At 39.0% G+C, this 18,720-nt stretch overlaps 2 protein-coding genes across 13 annotated transcripts in view; both read right to left on the bottom strand.

Moving 5' to 3' along the window:
• Nucleotides 1-2,691, bottom strand: part of acaca (acetyl-CoA carboxylase alpha) — a 33,985-nt gene extending 31,294 nt beyond the window's left edge. For 7 of the 12 annotated variants that reach the window (XM_067607641.1, XM_067607644.1, XM_067607645.1 and 4 more), the window contains exons 1-2: nucleotides 2,497-2,684; nucleotides 1,099-1,357 (exon numbers count right to left, since the gene is read on the bottom strand). In XM_067607641.1, the coding sequence (XP_067463742.1) occupies nucleotides 1,099-1,328 (230 nt within the window). In that variant the 5' untranslated portion in view covers nucleotides 1,329-1,357; nucleotides 2,497-2,684. Of the gene's footprint in view, nucleotides 1-1,098; nucleotides 1,358-1,815; nucleotides 1,892-2,496 lie in introns of all 12 variants that reach the window. The other 5 variants (XM_067607647.1, XM_067607650.1, XM_067607649.1 and 2 more) reach the window with 3 other exon arrangements.
• Nucleotides 2,692-9,599: 6,908 nt separating this feature from the next.
• On the bottom strand, nucleotides 9,600-18,720 carry LOC137195364 (T-box transcription factor TBX2b-like). The gene is made up of 7 exons (XM_067607640.1): nucleotides 16,180-18,720; nucleotides 15,429-15,696; nucleotides 15,030-15,176; nucleotides 14,576-14,652; nucleotides 14,331-14,494; nucleotides 12,171-12,715; nucleotides 9,600-10,970 (listed from the first exon to the last, which is right to left on the bottom strand). The coding sequence occupies exons 1-7, from the start codon at nucleotides 16,533-16,535 to the stop codon at nucleotides 10,551-10,553; spliced, it is 1,977 nt and encodes a 658-aa protein (XP_067463741.1). The 5' UTR covers nucleotides 16,536-18,720; the 3' UTR covers nucleotides 9,600-10,550.

Raw genomic sequence — 18,720 nt, 5'->3', positions numbered from 1 at the left:
GAAACTGATTATACAAAACCAGACTGTACAAAGGAATCAGTGAGATCTAGGAGTTCCCAGTGTCTTATAATGATAATGGGGTTCTGAAACTCAGTTGCAAAGAAAATCTAGCTTTCCTGACAAGTAAACAAAGTCAGCAGGGGAATAAACAACAATGGCAACAAGTTTGGCTGCATACTATAATCATGTTTAAATCAAATTTGCAGATCATTTTTTTTGAGGGGAAGGGAGAAGCATGGCATTAAGAGTATGATATTCCCTCAGCAGTTACCTACATCATCAAGACTGCATGCTTTATACAAACTTCTGTTAGTACTGAATAGCTCCTTTCGGCTGTTGGATTAGGAATTTCTGTTTTCCCAAGCCAACATTCTGAAGTCTATGCCCACTTTCCAGGCCAACCTCACTGACTCACAACACAGAGAAAGCCTTCAGTAGCGTACAGCTAGCGAAACCATATTTTTCACATGTGCTGTTAAAAGGGGCTACCCAGCGACAGACGAGTCTGAACAGAGTGTACTATAGGTCATTTTGGACCACAGGCCTGCCCTGATTGACTAGTCTTATAAAGACAGTTTTTCTTTAAGTTGCAGGTTACTATATGTATCTCACATTTGCATCCTTTATATGGAAATACTGTAATTCTAGGCTGTAAATGTGATGTGCTCATAGTGTAGAAATGTAAGGCATAATTTGTTGATGTAATGCATCCCTATGGGAAACAATAATGTAAAACTCTAACAAAGCACTAATATTTTCCAAGTTAGGGAAATGTTTGAAGCAGATTTCTAGACACGGTACATTCTCAATACAAACTAGTCTGCATGTCTGAGAAAAAGAGATGACACTTGACTAAAACTGAGCGTGAGTACCCAGGTTTTCCCTAAATTTCCCTAAAAAATAAACTGTTTTAGAATATCTAAACAAATAATTACAGAAAAATCTGTATCCGTATATAAGATAACTAATATCATAATCATAAAAGTATACTGCAGGAAATGCAATGTACTATTTTAGCAGTACTGTGCAGACAAATTGTAAATGAACGCTGACAGACTAGATGGTGATGCAGACAGAGCAGGTCTGGATTCGTCTAACCTTAGATTGTGCATGGGTCCATCGATGTGGTCGAAGCCCATTTCATAGGTGCTGTCTGAGCTACCGGATGACGGTGACAAGGAGCGTCCCTCCTTCTCCTCCAGCTGCAGGTCTGCCTTGCCTTGGATTTCATCCTCTGAGTTCTCCTCCGACACTGATCCCACAATGAAGTGAGAGTGCAGCGCCGCAACAGCGGGGTTCTTCTTGGCAGCACCATCCTGCTGTGCCATGGCTGGCCGACACGAACAGGCTGCAAATACTGACAAGGAAGAGAGCAGAGGCAGCAACAGTTATAAATGACATAGAGTCCAAACATCAGGGTACAGTGTGACACTATATTGCATTGGCTAGCACGTGATGCTGTTTGTCATATTGCAAAAGTGGGTTACATAAACTTAAGTATCTTGATAATACAACAGATGTTGCAACACCTGGACCCACATGGGGAGCATCAGAACATCATGTGCAGGTTCTGAAGATGTGCCATCATCAAACATATCAGTTGTACATCAGAATCCAAGAAAGATAAAATGCTGACATCTGCAGTGATGTTTTTACCAGTAACCATACAGCCAGAAGCAAACAGTGGCTCCCTTTTACATTTATCAACAATTAGAAGTCCTGCTGTCATGTGAGATAAGTGCATGACTACAATTGAATTGCAGGTTGCACACATTGATTTTAGAGCAGTTTACTGAAAGGACTCACATCACTTACTCTAGTAATAGACTTCTCCCCTCACTGCTTCTTTCAATAGGAAAGCTAGGTTACCAAGGACAATGTCCTATGCACGCTGTGGAAACAATAACATGTCATCTAGTTAACTGCCACGATGCTGTCAAACCTGCCTTTCTTCCTTTAGCTTCGTTGCTACAACTTAATTTTTTCCACCTGCTTGTGCAAGAGTAAAGAGTAGAATCCAAGGTAAGTAAGGCACACCTTACCTATCGAAAGCTGCTTGCGAGACCAGAAAAACAAGCCGAGCACTCCTGCCAGACACGCTGCAAACGTGAGCCAGGGGAACATCACAAAATGATACCGAGAATGTAGCCTGGAAACAGCCCGAAACTTCTGACTAAAACCATATTAATTTAATAGCAGTAGACGGCTGAGTGGACATTTTAACCATTTTTCTGGTTTTGTCTGCTATGTTAACGTTACCTGTCAAATCAAAGCTAACGCTAGCTTCCTAACTCACCGGCACCAACAGATAAGCTGGGAGTTAGCTACTTTACTGGCAGTAGCTAGCTTATACAATTTTAATGCCACAGTAATATCACTAATACAGTAGCTGGCTGCACTGCCGGCCGGTGTACTGTACTGCAGCGTGGTCCACACCTTTCTGAACGCAACTAACGATAAACAGAATGGTCATAATCATAAAAGATAGCAACTCACCGGTGGAGATAAACCGACACGTAATCCTGAAAAGTTGAGTCCAAAAGATCGATAAGTTAATTGAGTCTATCAGACATCCCTGTTTCCAGAGATGATGAAAAAAATCACATCATGATGAGGTCACTATAGCTCCAACCATACAACAGACGCTTTAACAGCAGAGAGTGGGGTGATGCGATGATGCGCGAGCAGGTTACTCCTGGACATTGACCTCTGACCTCAGCTTCCGTTATAGAAACAGATTAGATAGAAAATACTTCACACCCGAGATGGTACCATGGATGGTAATTTACGCCTGAAATCAAGAGATCCTGGCTGCAGCGAAGAGTATATAGGGAGTAAGTAAAACAAAATAAAAGTGTAAGAATTTCAGTACAGAAAGTGGAGATGAAAATAACTACAGCTTTCTCTTCAGCTAAATTAAAATGCTCATAGACGATTTAATGTTTCCTGAAATTGTGGTATTAATATAAATTATTTAACCAATCTAAATCGTAAAGATTCCAATACGCTTATGAAAACATTTCCTCTTACCTGTTTCTAAATTAAACTATGAGACAAGACTTTATTAGTGTTATTACTTAATTGTTGCGTTATTATTGTGAAGAAGTAGAACTTGAATAACTAACTGAAAAACATTAAAACACACTGAAAATGAAATAGAGTTTAGAAAAGAAAATAAGAAAAAAGAAATAGTAAGTGGTAATGATGATAATGTAGTTTAATCAATGCAGTTCAAATTAAGCACTTTTCCACACCAATAACAATATACTAGACTTGCACTGCTAAGATACAGTATATTACTAGACACTGTCATTTTATATATTCAGTGTGGTCCTAGTTTTAGTTTGGTTCAATTTATTTTCGTTTGAACAGTTTATCTATTTTATATAGATCTAGGAAGGTCTCACTCGCAGAGAACCAATCAGATTCCAGGGGATTTTTGTGGGCGGGTTTGGTAGAATTGTAGGGGGCGGGTCCCGGAAGAGGCGGTCCCTCTTCATGTACTGTACAGCATGTGCTTTTTTTGCGACACGGCGGTGCAGACGTCTGGATCACAGCCGAGTCCAGTGAGAGAAAACTATACAGGTTAAAGTCTTTGTTATCCAAGTGGATCAGTCATGCTGAAATTGTGAACAAACTTAGCTTACACAATATATAACGGCTAGACTGCCTTTGCAAAATCACTTTTTTATCATGCAATTATTTCTGCAACACAGCAACAGGGCGACTTTCCCCCCTGTAAATCACGTTTATGAGCGTTTCAAAAATATGTGAAATAATAGTTACTAATAATTACTTTATTATTACTGCACGCTATGTTGCTGAAAACAATATATTGTAGGTGTCATATTAAAGCCCTTTGAGGCATTTTATTTATTTATTTATTTATTTTTGCTGCTGTCTCTGTCTGTTTCATTTCAGAGCTTCTCTTCATCTGGTTAAAGATCCAAAAACTAAATTCCAAAAGAGAGAAAAAAACATTTAAAAATTAGGGAAATGGTACACTTTAATTTTTAAAAAATAATATTAGATTGCTTGAAGTTACCAGCCTGTTATGTTAAAGTAATATATGTAATCAATACTGAATTTCACATTTACCCCAGCTCATTTTCCTGACTAAACATGTAATTCAGAGGATACTTCAGGTTTGTGGTTCATTTTCAGTCGCAGAAGTAAGACATCAATAAACCATTAAACCAGATCCATGTCATAAAGAGTGAAGAGTTATATTTAGTGAAATAACCTCCCAATATTGGAATATCCAATCACAACATTTGGAGTACTCCACTTAAACTACTACTGTTTATGAAAACTGATAGGCCCTAAATGCAATGCAATTCTGATCCACTAGATGGCCTCAGAGGCCATTAGTTTGCCATCTCTTTGGGTCAATGGACAGAAAGTGGTAGAGATTAAAATCTTTTTTTTTTCTCTTTTTGTTGAAACCTGTTTTATTTTGTATGCACTGTTTCTTTCAGCAACTTGTGAAATGTCCTTATCCTCTTAACAAATGTACAGCAACTTACAATAACATCTTCCCATACCAGCTCTACTTAAATGGCATTTGCGGCCTGACACTACTTTTTGTTCAGCATCAGCAGTGTGTGTCTCTGTTGCTATACAAACCAAGACACACTGTGATTTCTACAGTTCCCTCTATTTAAAGACCTCAGTGAAAGTAAAGAAAGCAGTACAACCATGTCAAGATTCTCATGGAAATCGAGTCATAGGGACATACTGCACAGTATCTGCCAGTATCCTCTGCAGGTTTAGTTGCACTAGAAGACTGGCTGCTGTCCTTGGTACTGAGAGCCTAATAAATAGTTATAGGGTGTTAGAAATCTCCTATCAAAATTAATTAGCAATAACAGAAGGTAAGATGTTCTTGCTGAGGCAAGCAACCATTTGTGTTCACCTTCCCTTTACAAGAATGAACTGGAAAGCGATTTACTGATGAGAAAGTATGAATTGACAGGATATTCACATGCTCAATATAGTCACCAGTAAAAGTGAAACAAGTTATTTTCCCCTTTTGTGTGTTCATGTCATATTTTACACAAAATCATCTATCTGTCCCTCTCATAGAGTTTTTTAATGTTTGACTAATGGATTCATAGGAGACCTTGACAGCAGCATCTGCACGCCTCCCTGTATATGCACTTTAACAAAGCCCCACCAGATAAAAGTAGTGCTTTATTCATGATAACACAAGCTAACACAGGATGATATCCCTGTAAAGTGAATTATTTATATTGTATATTACAGTTGTCTAGTCTCTTTAAGCCATCTGTGTTGACATTTTTATCTCAACACTTTCTTTCAGAGGAAATTTAGATGCACTTTGTTGTTATGAGAGCATCAGCAGCTTTACAATCTTGAGAAAGTTTGGACCCCTCAGTACATCTCAAGGGGTTTACCCTAATATAACACATTTGATAAAGTTTATGCCTCTGTTAAAACATTCTAGGTTAATTATACAAGGACAGCAACGTGGTCAGATTTTGAACTTATCAGAGTATTCTGCGAACTTTGGAGTGTGAGATAACTGCTTTCAGTCCACCTCTGTGTTATTGCTTTTCCATTAATTATGCCTGTAGAAGAAATACCTGGATGGGTGAGGAAGGATTTTGTTGCCTGGAGAAGAACTCTCCTTTCCTCTTGGTGCTGAGGGCCACCCCCAGATCTCTCCAGCACTGTAAGAAGTTTCCTGCTGACTGCTAAACTTGGCAGTTGACCTCCTTGCCACATTTCTGAGCCAGTGGACATGTCCACTCAGTATGAGGCTATGCTCAGCCAAGGAGAAAGGCACACAACAGAGGTTTGAGAGGAGCTCAGCACATGCAGGGGAGAGTTTTCAGATCAATCTTCCTCTTAGGAGACCACCTAACTTCTTAGTGCCCACAGCTACAGTGAAAAATGAAGTTTTGCTTAAGAGTATGGTTATTTTGTCGTAACTGAAAAACTCAAAAAGATTTCAAATATGAAAGGCAAATTTCAAAGATTTGTGTCTGCTAAGATAGAAAAGCACTTAAATGCAGTCCATTTGCCATTTAAAAGATTAACTGAATTTAAAATATTTCATGTAGATTTAACTTTTAAGAAGTTCAGTTTGTTTGCATTGACTGCACTGAATATCTGTAGCTCAGCATCTATGTCTCCATAATATGAAGTTAAACTGCACATATTCATATGAGCTTTTTTATTTTATTTTATAAGGTAGTGCCATGTGTCAGTGTAAAAGAGATTTACAAGTGACAATGGGAATCAGTGTTGCATATTGCTATTGTTACAATTGCACACATTTAAGATTCATCAGGGCATTGCACTGTTTTGCACAATACAAAACAGTGAAAGCAGTTTGTGTTTTTATTTTTAAGCAACTTTCCAATGGCAAAGATTTTTAACACATGCATCATCAGATTACATTGAATGACCTGAATTGGGATTGGAGAGGTGGATTTTGGTGGTAGGCCACACTTTTTCTCTAAAGTCATTTGCTCACATAAGTCAAAAAAGTTCTTTCTCCTCCTGAATACCCACTTTTTCTGTAACACATCTCTGTAGCTTTTTTAGGTTCTTTTTTTTTTTTAAATAATGGCAAAATCTTAATGAGTTGAAAATTAATATATGACCTTGTGTGCCTTTTGATACATCCACACACTGGCCTTTCCCTTTGACTCCACACTGGGTGCCACATCCCTGCTGGTGTCAGACACAGATCAGGAAACATCAGGAAAACCAGGTGCCTTTTATGACTTGATGGTATGTGATAGCTGGAATGGTTTCTTTGGCCACAGAGAATTTAGTCTGCGCTATACATTGAGATAATATGCCATGGTGAACTTTGGCTTCTGTTTAAGAGTAGATGTGTGAACCATATCTTTTGCATATACTGTACAGCTATCTACATGTGTTAGTGAGTGGAAAAGTCCAAAAGTGACATAACCTTTTGTCACAACATACCACCATTCACCTGTGAAGCTGCTTTCCCTGCTGAAGCTGAAGTGTTTCATTTTACTCCCTGTCCTCAATCAAGAATGATATCCTGTCAGCTCTTATATGTGTGAACTGCCTTGACTATGTGAATCAATATGCCATTTGTAGCCTTTTCCAAAAAAACATTTTCAGATGTACTGGGCAGAAGAATTAGCAACTCAAGTGTAGCTTTGCTGTCACAAGGAGAGATGTTTTGGGAATTGGACAATGCCCTAGCAGGCAGTGAGCTGCACTCATGCATATGGAATGAAGTGCACAGGACTGCAGACTTGCTCATTCACCTTTATTGCTCAGCCGCCATCGCCATGGCCAGGGGCATGGCAGCAGCAGCTGTTGCACACCACCACTACTCACTTTCTGTGGTAAAGCTTCAACACACGTCTAGAAAACATAAAATGAATCCAGATCACTGTTCGTGCCAACTAAAGAATGTAACATAACAAATGCTGTAGTGTCACTTTTATTAATTTGCCTATTTAAAATAATGAATACGGTCATCATTGGGTTTCTGGAGAGAAAAGGCAACAGTGACAAAATATATTCTAAGATTGCTGTCCGAAACTATTACTTCATTAGGATCATTATTAAAGCTGCCTTTGCCTTACAATGCACTTGAAAGTCAATGCCTTTGGAGTACCATGCCAAGAGTGATTGATGTGTTAAGAAGGACAGCCAAGGTCACACGGTACTCCTTTAATGGTAACGACAGAGAAATCAAGGACAGGCCAAAAGGTAGCCGCAAGGTTAATCTTGCCAGAACAGTATTTGAAAGTACACAAATTAAACAGAAAGCCTAAAATATACCAAAGGTGCTGCATAGGTATAAACAATATTTTTTTTAGCACAAGATAGCACTTGTATAGCCCAAGAAAGTAGCAGAAATGTGCAGAAAGTAGTTTTGAATGCATTTTATTGAAGGGAAACAGTAACAGTCAAACTTTTTTGGCAACATACTGATATATTCTTATATACTTTACAATGAGGAATACAACCACAAAATACTAGTCTTCTTTTTGAATCATTGCCCCCACCCACAAGGTGAGTAAATAACAACAATAAATAAGAATAAAATAATAGAAATAAAACAAAAACGTGAAGAACATAAATCAAGGAGGACAGTATGCAAGTGTGTGTGCATGGACTTTGCAGATGTACTTCTCACATGTACAGTACATAGTATTTGTTTTACAGTCCTTTGGGAGGCAGAATTGGCATCTCCTCCTCTTGCCTGCCCCAGCTGCAGTCTCAGGTGGATCAGGACAAGATTCAGTCCCCTGAAGAGAGGTGCTCCCTTCTTTGAGAGTGTGGGATTACAAGCGCCTTTCCCAGCTGCTCAGGGTTGTAGAGGTATGGTAGACGCTACACCCACTTTCCCAGACCTCTCTTAGGGCCGCCAGTTTGTCTCCCATCCTCTGCATCCAAGAGACTAGATATAGCCTCGCCTCAGGACCTCTACACACCCTCTAAGATTAGCAGCCCTATGTAGGTCAATCTCATCCATCCTTTTCCAGTTGTCTATTTTACAGAAACCCTCATTTGTCATCTCCAGGATGATTTTTTTCAATGGCTGGTGTGATGAACATGTAGAATGTTGAGGCCTTGTCCTTGGCATGGGCAACTGCAGGTCTTGTGGGCCCTGGAGTCATCCTGCCCTAACTGTCATATAGTGACAAGGATATTATTTTGCTGTTTTTTGATAAAACCTTGGAGGATTCCTTATTCATCTGAAGATGAAGCATTATGTTCTGGGTTGTTTTCTTCCCCATCTTATTCTTCAGATTCCTCCTCCTTTTCTAAATCATTGTTCGCTTGTTCCTCTTGAACATCTGAAAAAATCAGATCTACAACCTGTTGGGCACTGAAACGTGCACTCATGGCTTCAGCAAGCACTGGGGGTACTCTCATCTGCAGCACCTTTATAGCGTCTGACTGCATTCCCCACTAGTAAACAACGCTTTCAAGAAATGTTTATTTTGTCTGTGGACTTGAGTCATTTGGGGTCATGGAGGGGAGATGCTGCACATGCACAAGAAAGTTTTAGCTTTGTCTGAGTTCAATCAGTAGCACACATAATCTCAATTTCTTATTGTGTGTGTGTGTTTGTGGTTTTTGTGGTGTGTAAATGATTTTTATAACAGCTGGGTCAAAAATTACCAAACAAAGGCAATGTTTCACTTTTTCTAATGTTGGGGTCAATCTATGAAAAGTCATCCAATTTCAAATTGAAAAAAGACCATTTAGGGGGGTTTCTCTGCACATAGTGGTGGGTCATTTCTGACCCATAAGATAACACCAGGGTTATTTTAGTTATATTAACTTAAAGGATTAGGCCCAGCGTCCTCACAGATCCTGATCCGCACCTGATCCGTACCGGAATCTAGTTCTATTGAATCTAGCTCTTGAGTCAAGTTCAACTCTTAAGATGTGTCTGTGCATAGACTCTGATAATCTGTAAATGTTATTTTGGTCTAGGCTGTACATAACAGCAAGCAATTACCAATTGCAGAACAGTGTTGAATATGGCAGATAGGTAAGCAAGATTTTAGGCTTTTTTAGAGTGAAATGCACAGGTATACCTGGACATTTAATGAGCAATTAAATGCTAACAATAATATATCCGTTTATTTTCAACATATTAAGACAACCAGATGAAATGTGAACACACACACAAAAAATACCTGAATAATTTGGCAGTCAAACTGCCAGATTACCTGTACTGAAGACATTTTTTTTAAGTGCTGGTGAAAAAAAAGAAACCTGAGTCCTCTGTGTTGCTTTGGTACATCAACAAATGAAATGTGAAACTGTGTGCAGGTAGTATACAATTTCCTCATATCTCATTGGCAGGGTCAGATATCTGAAACGTGTTCAGTCTCAAAAGGCTTTGATTATTCATGTTTTATACAGTATGTGGAATGACAAAGACAACATATTTACACAATTGTACAGAAAGAATCAACAAAAATCTGTGTATTATTCATATTTAAAGCACATTATTGTCCATCTATAGAGCATTTCACACTGGGTTTTGAGTGTTGCATATCTCATTTTCAACAAAGAAATTCCAGTGAGCATCCTTCATTTTGTCCTTACTTCATCTGTTTTCATAATACTTTCATAAGACTTCCAAGTAAGCATTGATTTGGTGATGTATTTTATGAGGTTAGAACCAGGATACATTTGGTTAAAATTAGATGGAAGTGAATAATTTTTAAAAGTTTAGGTCAGAGTGTTTTTCAATCCTGGTCCTAGGGCACCCCTGCCCTACATGTTTTAGATGTTTCCCTGTTCCAACACACCTGATTCAAATGAATTGGTCATTATCAGGCTTCTGCAAAGCTTGATGACAAGCTGATCATTTGATCTATTTTGTGTGTGCTTAACTGCAGAAAATTGTAATTAAGCCATATTTTTAACACAGACGTAGGTGTTTTTTTTACCTGCAAATCACCAAATCAATGAGAAATAGCAGCAATATACTAGCAGTATTTGTTACAGTGCAACTTTATAAAGTTTCCCATGTGTCTTTAATTATAAACTCACAATTAGTGAGTCTATAATTGTGGGGGAAGTGGTTTATCAGGTCCGTTTACAAAACCATGCATGTGTTGCGGTTCATCAGTGGAACTCTTAACATCAGGTTTGGGTGGAGTTGTCTTCTGCTTGGTCTTGGTTTTGTAACCATGATTGTCGGACACCGGACTTGACTCTCTGCTGGCTGATTGGTACAGCTCAGACTGTGAATTTGAACTGGCAGGCAATCTGGTTGTGAGTAAGTTTTGGCTTGAGGTGACAGGGGTGGGCATCTGATAAGGGCTGAATCGTGACCAAGGCCGCGAGCTGCGAAAACAGTGGTTTCTGGCGAGCGTAGAGGTGGCAGAACACGTGGGGAGAGCTGGAGCAATTGCAGTTGGTGCTGCCATGTAGTGGTATGGATATGAGAACAGTCCTCCCAAGGGTGATAATGAGATTCCCTGTATGAAACAACAATAATAAAAGTTAGAATGCCATGCATGCTTCTGTGATTTGATTTAGTTTAAACAGATTTTATAGTGGAAACCCAAGGTGTTAGCAAATTACATCAATAGGGGTAATTCATCTAATCCTATCACAGAACAAGAGTAGTATTTAACACTTATGCTTTACTCTAAATTGACACTGACCTGCCTACTTTAAAGATCTTGTACATAACAATTTTATGTAGGCTTATTTTAAGCTTGCAGAATTCATGTTATATATATTTATTCTATTTATTCTTACTGTTGTAAGATAGTGACCAATTTTTACTCTTTGGGGAAAATTTAGTTTAGTTTAGTTTTTCACCAGGAGTTCAGCCCAGCTCCTTATCTGAGCTTTTATGCCCAGGTGTATTCCCAAGCCTTGAGAATACACCTTCCAAACCCCAACCTTCAACAGCATGTCTTTCCCCAAACTTCTTTCCCCAAAATCCAGACTGTGCTCTCTGTCCTGCTACTACTGGCCAACTGACTCTCCCTTTTTTGAACCAATGAGTTACAGTAACACACAGTATGAATCTTCCCCATCTATGGTTCCCCAGTCCAAGCAGCAGAGTCATGCATTTTTGGTCTAAAAAGTAACTTCTTATGCAATTTTTTCGCATCTCCCTGCTAAATGATTTCACTTCTCTACTCAGTTAATGCTAAAACATGGAGGAATACCAAATTGATGAGCACTAAAAGCCCAGTCACTGCACCCATTAAGAGCATGATCTTATGGCTCTGTCTGGACGCTGTTATCATTACTTCACAGAGAAGAAGAAAATATAATGTACAATCTAAAGGGAACTGTAATTTTTCCCAAATTACAAAAAGACATATTCTACTTACCCTAGAGGAGCTAGCCATGTATATAATTTCAGTTTTATCTGCTACCACCCCAATACATGGAATTCCATTTATGGCGCTCAAAACATTAAAAACTTTTACTCTGGATAATCCACAGACTTCACGGTGAACAGTTTTCACTGGAGGGAAAGTGTAACTGTGTGGCTCAAGGTGGCAAGTGAGAAAATATGTGCTTAGTGCTTTTTATAATTTGGGAAAACTAACCCTTTAAGGAGCAAACAGGCTTGAATATCAACTCACGAAAATCGATTCCCTTAGAGTATTAAAATATGTGTAATATGGGAGTACAGTGCTCCTTCTGAAGCGTACCTGAGATGCCAACATGTTCTGTGACAGGTGAAACATGAAGGGAGATGGGGAGGTGATGCTTTGAGATGAAAGGCCCCCATTTTCTAGGTCATTTACTCCTGACAAAGAGGAAAACGGATGTCCTATCCCTGTAGTGGGAAAAGTGTCTGGCTTCACTGACAAATGTCCAGGATGAAAAACCCAAGGTGATCCAAGCTTAAGAAATTGTTGACTGTTCGAGAGAGCCAAGTTCTGAAGGTGACCAACGCTGAGGGATGACGAGCTCCCTGTTTGCATCATCATAGGAAGGACCCCATCTTTGACTTCACTCGTGTGGTTTTTTGAAGAATCCACCTCCGTAGAATACTTATCACCTGATGTTCTAAATATTGCTTTGTCTTTTGCGGTGTCCTGATTGTCGTTGCTCTGATTGACGGCAGACCTGTTCCACAGTATGTCCTCGCTCTTCAGACTCAATGTAGATGAATATTCAGTCCTTGAGTAGCTGGTCTCAGTAATGTCCTCGTCTTGTAAGTCAATATCTGAATCACTTCCAGTGTTCTCATCTGTGGGAAAAAAAGTCATTATTTTCATTAAATGTATTTGTAGTGAAAAGTAAAAAGCATATATAGGCCTTGTTAGTATACTACTAGTATAGAGTGGGGATAGAGGTGATAGACAGAGAGATGATGTAGTGCAAACATCTTGAGCAAAGAATGACAGTGTGGCTAATCCGAAGGTGCCGGAAACTTACAGTTGGTTCATTAAAGCAAACTATTTGTCAAATTGAGTCAGACAGTGAATTGTGGTTGAGATCTACTTCTGAACAACCTCTCCATGTCTGTGTGGTTGATATTGCTGGTTAGAATGACTCAATCATTCATACCATGTAACTGCAAAGTCCCTGGTTCACTTCCTGCCGGAGACCTTTGTTTCATGCCATACCCCTCTCTTTCTCCCTGTGTTTCCTGCCAGTCAATTTTCCAATAGACTCTTTTCATAGCAGACATTTTGACTTGTCAAAGCAGGAAAAGCACAGGTGGAATTAATAACATTAATGATGGCTGAATTCCATTTAGGTGAACCAGTTTCAGGACTTTGGTATTGTGCATGCTCACACACTGACACAACTGTGACAATTAATGGAATGGAGCAATCACTAATGTTTTTATTTACACCTGTGCTTTTCCCATGAAAAGGGTCCATAAAGGCAAAAATGATTAAGGGGATAGTGAATTTTTTGACCATCTCATTAGTAGAGTGTGAAAGTTTATTCTTGATCTTGAAAAAAAAATGTAACTCAAGGTTTGCATACTACTTGATGAAGACCATGAGATGTGGTCGAAAGCTCACGAAAAAGCTATAGTGGATATTGAGTTAAGATTTTTTTGTTGTTGTTGGTCAAATTTCATTTTGCTTCAACATATTTGAAACACTCATCTCATATACTATATAAGTAGGGACATCATAGGACTTTTTCACAAAAGACATTTTGACAGGTGACAGACAGTAAAATCACGTGGAAATAATAAAGATAATGATTGAGGCTGAATTCCATTTAACTGCTTCAGTTTCAGGGTCCTTTTGTTGTGCACGTTGGCTTATTGGGACACTTAAATAGAAGAGAGCCATCGCTGATGTTGCTAGTAACACCTATGTCTTACCTAAGGACAAAAAGGTCAGTTTTGTTAACTTCTGCAATCTGATGTGAAAATGATATACTGCGTAGAGTTTGCATGGTTTTAGAAAATGGATGGCCGGATGGATAATATCCTGTAGACCTATGTTATAGATAACTTTTGAGTTCTTGAATACAACAGTTAAGATTGAAAAAAGAAAACACAATAGTCACTTAAACCACATATAATAACCATATTAGGCTAACGTCAGTGAATTTCCTCCATCGTCAATGAATACATCACACATAAGGATCCCTTAGTTTATATTATTAGATATTCATGAATCATTTTCAACACATAGGCCTTATATAACACTTCAACTTGCCTGCTGAAAATCATGATTAATTTGCTGCTAAAGGGTTACTGAGTTGTTTATAAAAATATAAATGAGCACTGGCAGTAATGTTTAATAATTAAGATCAACAATAGAGCAGTGTTAAATAGAAAAACTGCCATGAAGGCCGCTTAATGACATGATATAGGCTACTGTATGTTAACCCACCTTGGCAGGTTGGCGTAGACATCAGGGGGCTGCTCATTGGCTCCTGAGGGGAATGAAACGGATCACTGGTGCCGGGCTGTTCATATGAGTCGTCAGAATCCGCAAATTCCCGATCCGCTTTGCTCTGGTTCTCATGCGAGGAGGAAATGGGTAACTGCTTAGTCCTGTGGATCACGAATTGAGATCAGGTCTATATATATGCCCATCCCTCAGATCTATTCTGGTGGAAAATAAAATAGGCCTACCTCTTTTCTCGTCTCCCATTTCCTGTGTCTCTGAACCCTTTGGCAAAGGGATTGTTGTCGATTTTTAGCTGTGTGATCTTATAAAGATGAAGAAAAAGTTTGCAAGTTAGTCACTGAAAAAATACAGGTACAGTGACAAGTATAAAGTGCAACATCAGTATCCACAAAGCTCATGAGTGGGATGAGGGGTCAGTAAAAAACAAAAAAATTGTTATAACCCTAAAATTTAAATCTCAATTTCCCAGACCATCCCAACAGACAACAGACTCGTTTTCTCAGTTTTCCTCCATCTAATAAAATCTGCATCACTGCAAAATTGTTGTCAGGTGTATTCCATGCACCATGCACTCACGCAACTAGATTAGGTCTACCCTGTATATTCGTGGGTATAGATGGGGGAAGGGGGAAGGGGGAAGGATGGGGAAAGATGAGTGAGTGATGATGGAGGGGCTACCTTTTCATTCTGATATGCTGTGACAGCGATGAACTCCGTCTCGGGGAAAACATACGTTCGGAAGGTGCTGTATGGAAGTTTCATTATGTCGTTGGCTCTCACGATATGAAATCTGGGTTGGTATTTATGCATTGAATTCAGAATTGTCTGGAAAATTAAAGACAAAGAAAGTCGAAAATTGATGTTTTCATTTGAATTAACGTAATTAATGACATAATTAAAATTACATAGTTACATGACTAAAAATATGAAACAAAGTTGCTGTAAACTCAACACTGACAATAATTTTTCAGCCAATTTAGAAATGGGCTGTAAACAAAACAAAAAATAAATAAAAATAAAAAATAAAAATCATATGATTGCAACAATTAAATTAAAATTCAAATTATTAATACGTACAAATCCATGCTTGTCTGATATATTATTGGTGAGTTTGAGTTTATGAAAAGCAACGGGCTTGCTCATCCAGTGCTCTCCCTTGGACGGGCTGTCCGGGTGGATGTACATGCGCTTTGGCATCTCCGGGTCAGCTTTTCCAGCCACCATCCAGCGGGAGTTGTGGAACTTGTAGCGACTGTCATCAACAGCGACTATGTCCATCAGCAGGATATATTTTGCCGTTTCGTCCAGCCCCTCTACCCGCACTTTGAAAGGCGGAAACATCCTCCTGTAAGAGGACAATTACTGAAAAGTTGATGTATGCGTATTAGAGAGTTTAAGTAACTTTTTTCAAGGATCCTACCTACTTTTTAGTTTATTATGGATAACATTTTCATTGTAACTTTTTGAAGCAACTGATCACTGGAACTAATATAAAGGGCCCCTGTAATCCGACCTATATGAGGATGCTTTATTGACTTCATAAAGATCACAAATAAATTAAGATGATATAGGCTTTTCCTTCTCTGAAATGTTAGAACCAATGAACATAAAGATTAGTGTTTGTTGGTGCTGTAAATACCCGAAAATTAGAGTAGTCCTTGGTGATAGAGACAGTGACAGTGACAGAAAGTTGCTTTTTTCTAGAGAACTCGAAGCCTGATACCACAATATAAAATATTGTTATCATGTTGGGAAATAAAGTAATGTCATTTCAAACACCTCGACTGACTGACGACTGATGGATAGAATTGGCAACCTATTTACTTACCTTCCTGATTTTGTGATGACCATCTCAGTCCCCATTTTGTGAAATTCTTTCCACAAATTCTTTGATTCTAGGGTGACTTTCGGGTCATCCTCCGGCCCTTCTTCTGGCTGCATGCCCTTCAAGGAGAGCTGGTGGACGGGCTGGTGCTGGCGCCCCAGAACTGCGTGCAACCGCGCGTCAGGGGCAACCTGCTCCGACAGAGACTCGGAGAGAGAGGCGACGTCTGGGAAAGCCACTGCAGGGAAAAACGAGGGCTGAGCAGAGGCAAGGAAGGCTGTCAAGGGCAAGGCACCTGGTCGGTTATTTTGAAAAGGATGGTAAGCCATGGAAGCTACTCTGTGAACTGGATCTCTCATCAGGGCATCCGAACCCAACAGGTCGATACTAAAAAGTCTTAGCACACCTGCTGCAGGCGCACGGATATCCACATCCAAACAGCCAGAGTTTGTCAGTTTTGGAAAATTTGAAAAAAACAAAAAAAAAAACACCGAGAGATCCTAAGAGGGAATGCAAATGTCCGGTGGTCTCCAGATATGGGGGCGAAGACAAGGATGTAGCCTATCCACTAAGGAAAGGACAGCGCACTTTGACACCATACGGCAAGCTTTCTTCGGATCTCGCTAAGAAACTGCTGTGACACTAAGGAGTGAGGGCAGAGAGGAGCGAAGAAATCCTGCTTTAATTAAAATTGTCAAAGGTCTGTGCTGCCTAGCACATGGTACACTAACGAGCCGAAATGTTCTTTGACAGCGCCTCACTGTCCTACCAATGGCAGAGCACCGGGCGTGGTTTCAACTGCTCATTCTGGGGACATAGCTGGATGTTAGGGTTAGATGGGGTCAGCATGCATAAACAACTTGAGTAAGGTTTCATTAAAAAAAAAAAGAAAGAAAGAAAGAAAGAAAAAGAAAAAGCTCAGTTAATTAGTTAAGTAATGATAATAATAATAACCCCCACAACAACAACACTAATTACAATAATAGTAACAATAATATATATATGTATATATATTTGTTTTACACACAGGTTCAGTCTGTGTATGGGCTAAGAAGGTAATATTCCTCCTGTCAGTCATAACGTATTCAAATATACCGTCGAAATGTGTCTGAACGTCCTCAGGACAACTGCTGTCGTGACACATAGACCTGATTGATTCCAATGCAGGCTTTGGAAAACACCTGAGGTTTTTGATTAAGTGAAACTGCATGGATCTGTTCATTAAGGCGGACTTGGCGCCGGTTTGCTGGCGTCCCACAAAGAGCCAAGAGCTCTCTCCTGTCACTTCACATTTAGGCAATTCTCCAAATCCTCAAGTTCCCTGCTCCAGTTTTCCGTTTACAGGCTACACGTGCTTAGCCTTTGTGAACCAGGGAGAAAAACCTGAATTAAGAATGAACACGACTTAAATTCAAGGATCAAAATGAAAGCAGCACATGTCGTTTCTCCATTTTACTGAAGTAGTTTTAGTTTGTTGAACTCCCTTGTTCCTGTACACCACTTTGAGATTAAGCATTGGAGTGTTCAGTAATCCATCCACCAGTTAGAATAGTAAAATCTACAGAGTTTCGTAAAAAAAACAAAAAACAAAAAAAAAAAAGCCAAAGTCTTCACCTGAAGTCCAAGTCTTATTGTGTTCTGCTTTTATTAATTAATTAATTGATTTAATTTAATATAGGACTAAATGTCACATAAAGTCCCAATAAGCGAACCGTTTTGGAAAATGTTTTATGAAATAACCTAAATTAAAACCTCCATATCTTTCATTTCATTGATATTATTTGTTATTTATTACTGCACAAAATGGGTATATACTACAGGTGAAAAATGTATATTGTCTATTATGGAGATTCAACAGGTTCACTGGTAACATCAAAGGACCTTCCTTTTAAGAAGGGACTCCTGATGCGACAATTTGTTTGGATGAGAATGTTTTGTTGTTGTTGTTGTTTTGTTTGTTTTTTATATTTAATTTAATTAGTATTTTTATCTCTTCATTTTTTAGCCATCTATTTTTGAAAAGTTGAAATGTCCTCATGGCTTGCGTGCAATATAGGCTATAATGAAACAAGCTTAATGAAACTTATTTTCCTTTCATATTCCTTTCAAATGGTCATCATGATTTTCGTTAGCAGAGGCTTGGGCAATGTCTTTGTGTCTATTCTCATTTTATAGGCTACGGAAAACCAGATTTCCTAAAGACTTGTTTGTGTATGAAAGGCCTCACGACTTCCCCAGATGCCTTTAGCCCCTCATACTATGCCAGTGTTTCTCAAACTTTTTTCACGTCAGGGACCCCTAAACTGACACAAATTAGACCACGGACCCCATCTGATAAGAGTTTTGCTCTTAGATGTTTTATTACAGAAAGTGTATAAAATCCATGACCAAAATATTCATACATTCTGTCATTGTCTTATTTATGGATGTAATAATAGTGAAAATAAATCACCCCCCTTTTTGCTGGGGACCCCCGGAATCCCCTCAAGGACCCCTGGGGATCCTGGACCCCACTTTGAGAACCACTATTATTATGTAACAGTA

This window comes from Thunnus thynnus, chromosome 13 (genome assembly GCF_963924715.1).
Source record: "Thunnus thynnus chromosome 13, fThuThy2.1, whole genome shotgun sequence".
Classification (NCBI taxonomy): Eukaryota; Metazoa; Chordata; class Actinopteri; order Scombriformes; family Scombridae; genus Thunnus; species Thunnus thynnus.
The sequence above is the reverse complement of the archived record's forward strand: the minus strand, read 5'-3'. Positions and strand labels throughout refer to the sequence as shown.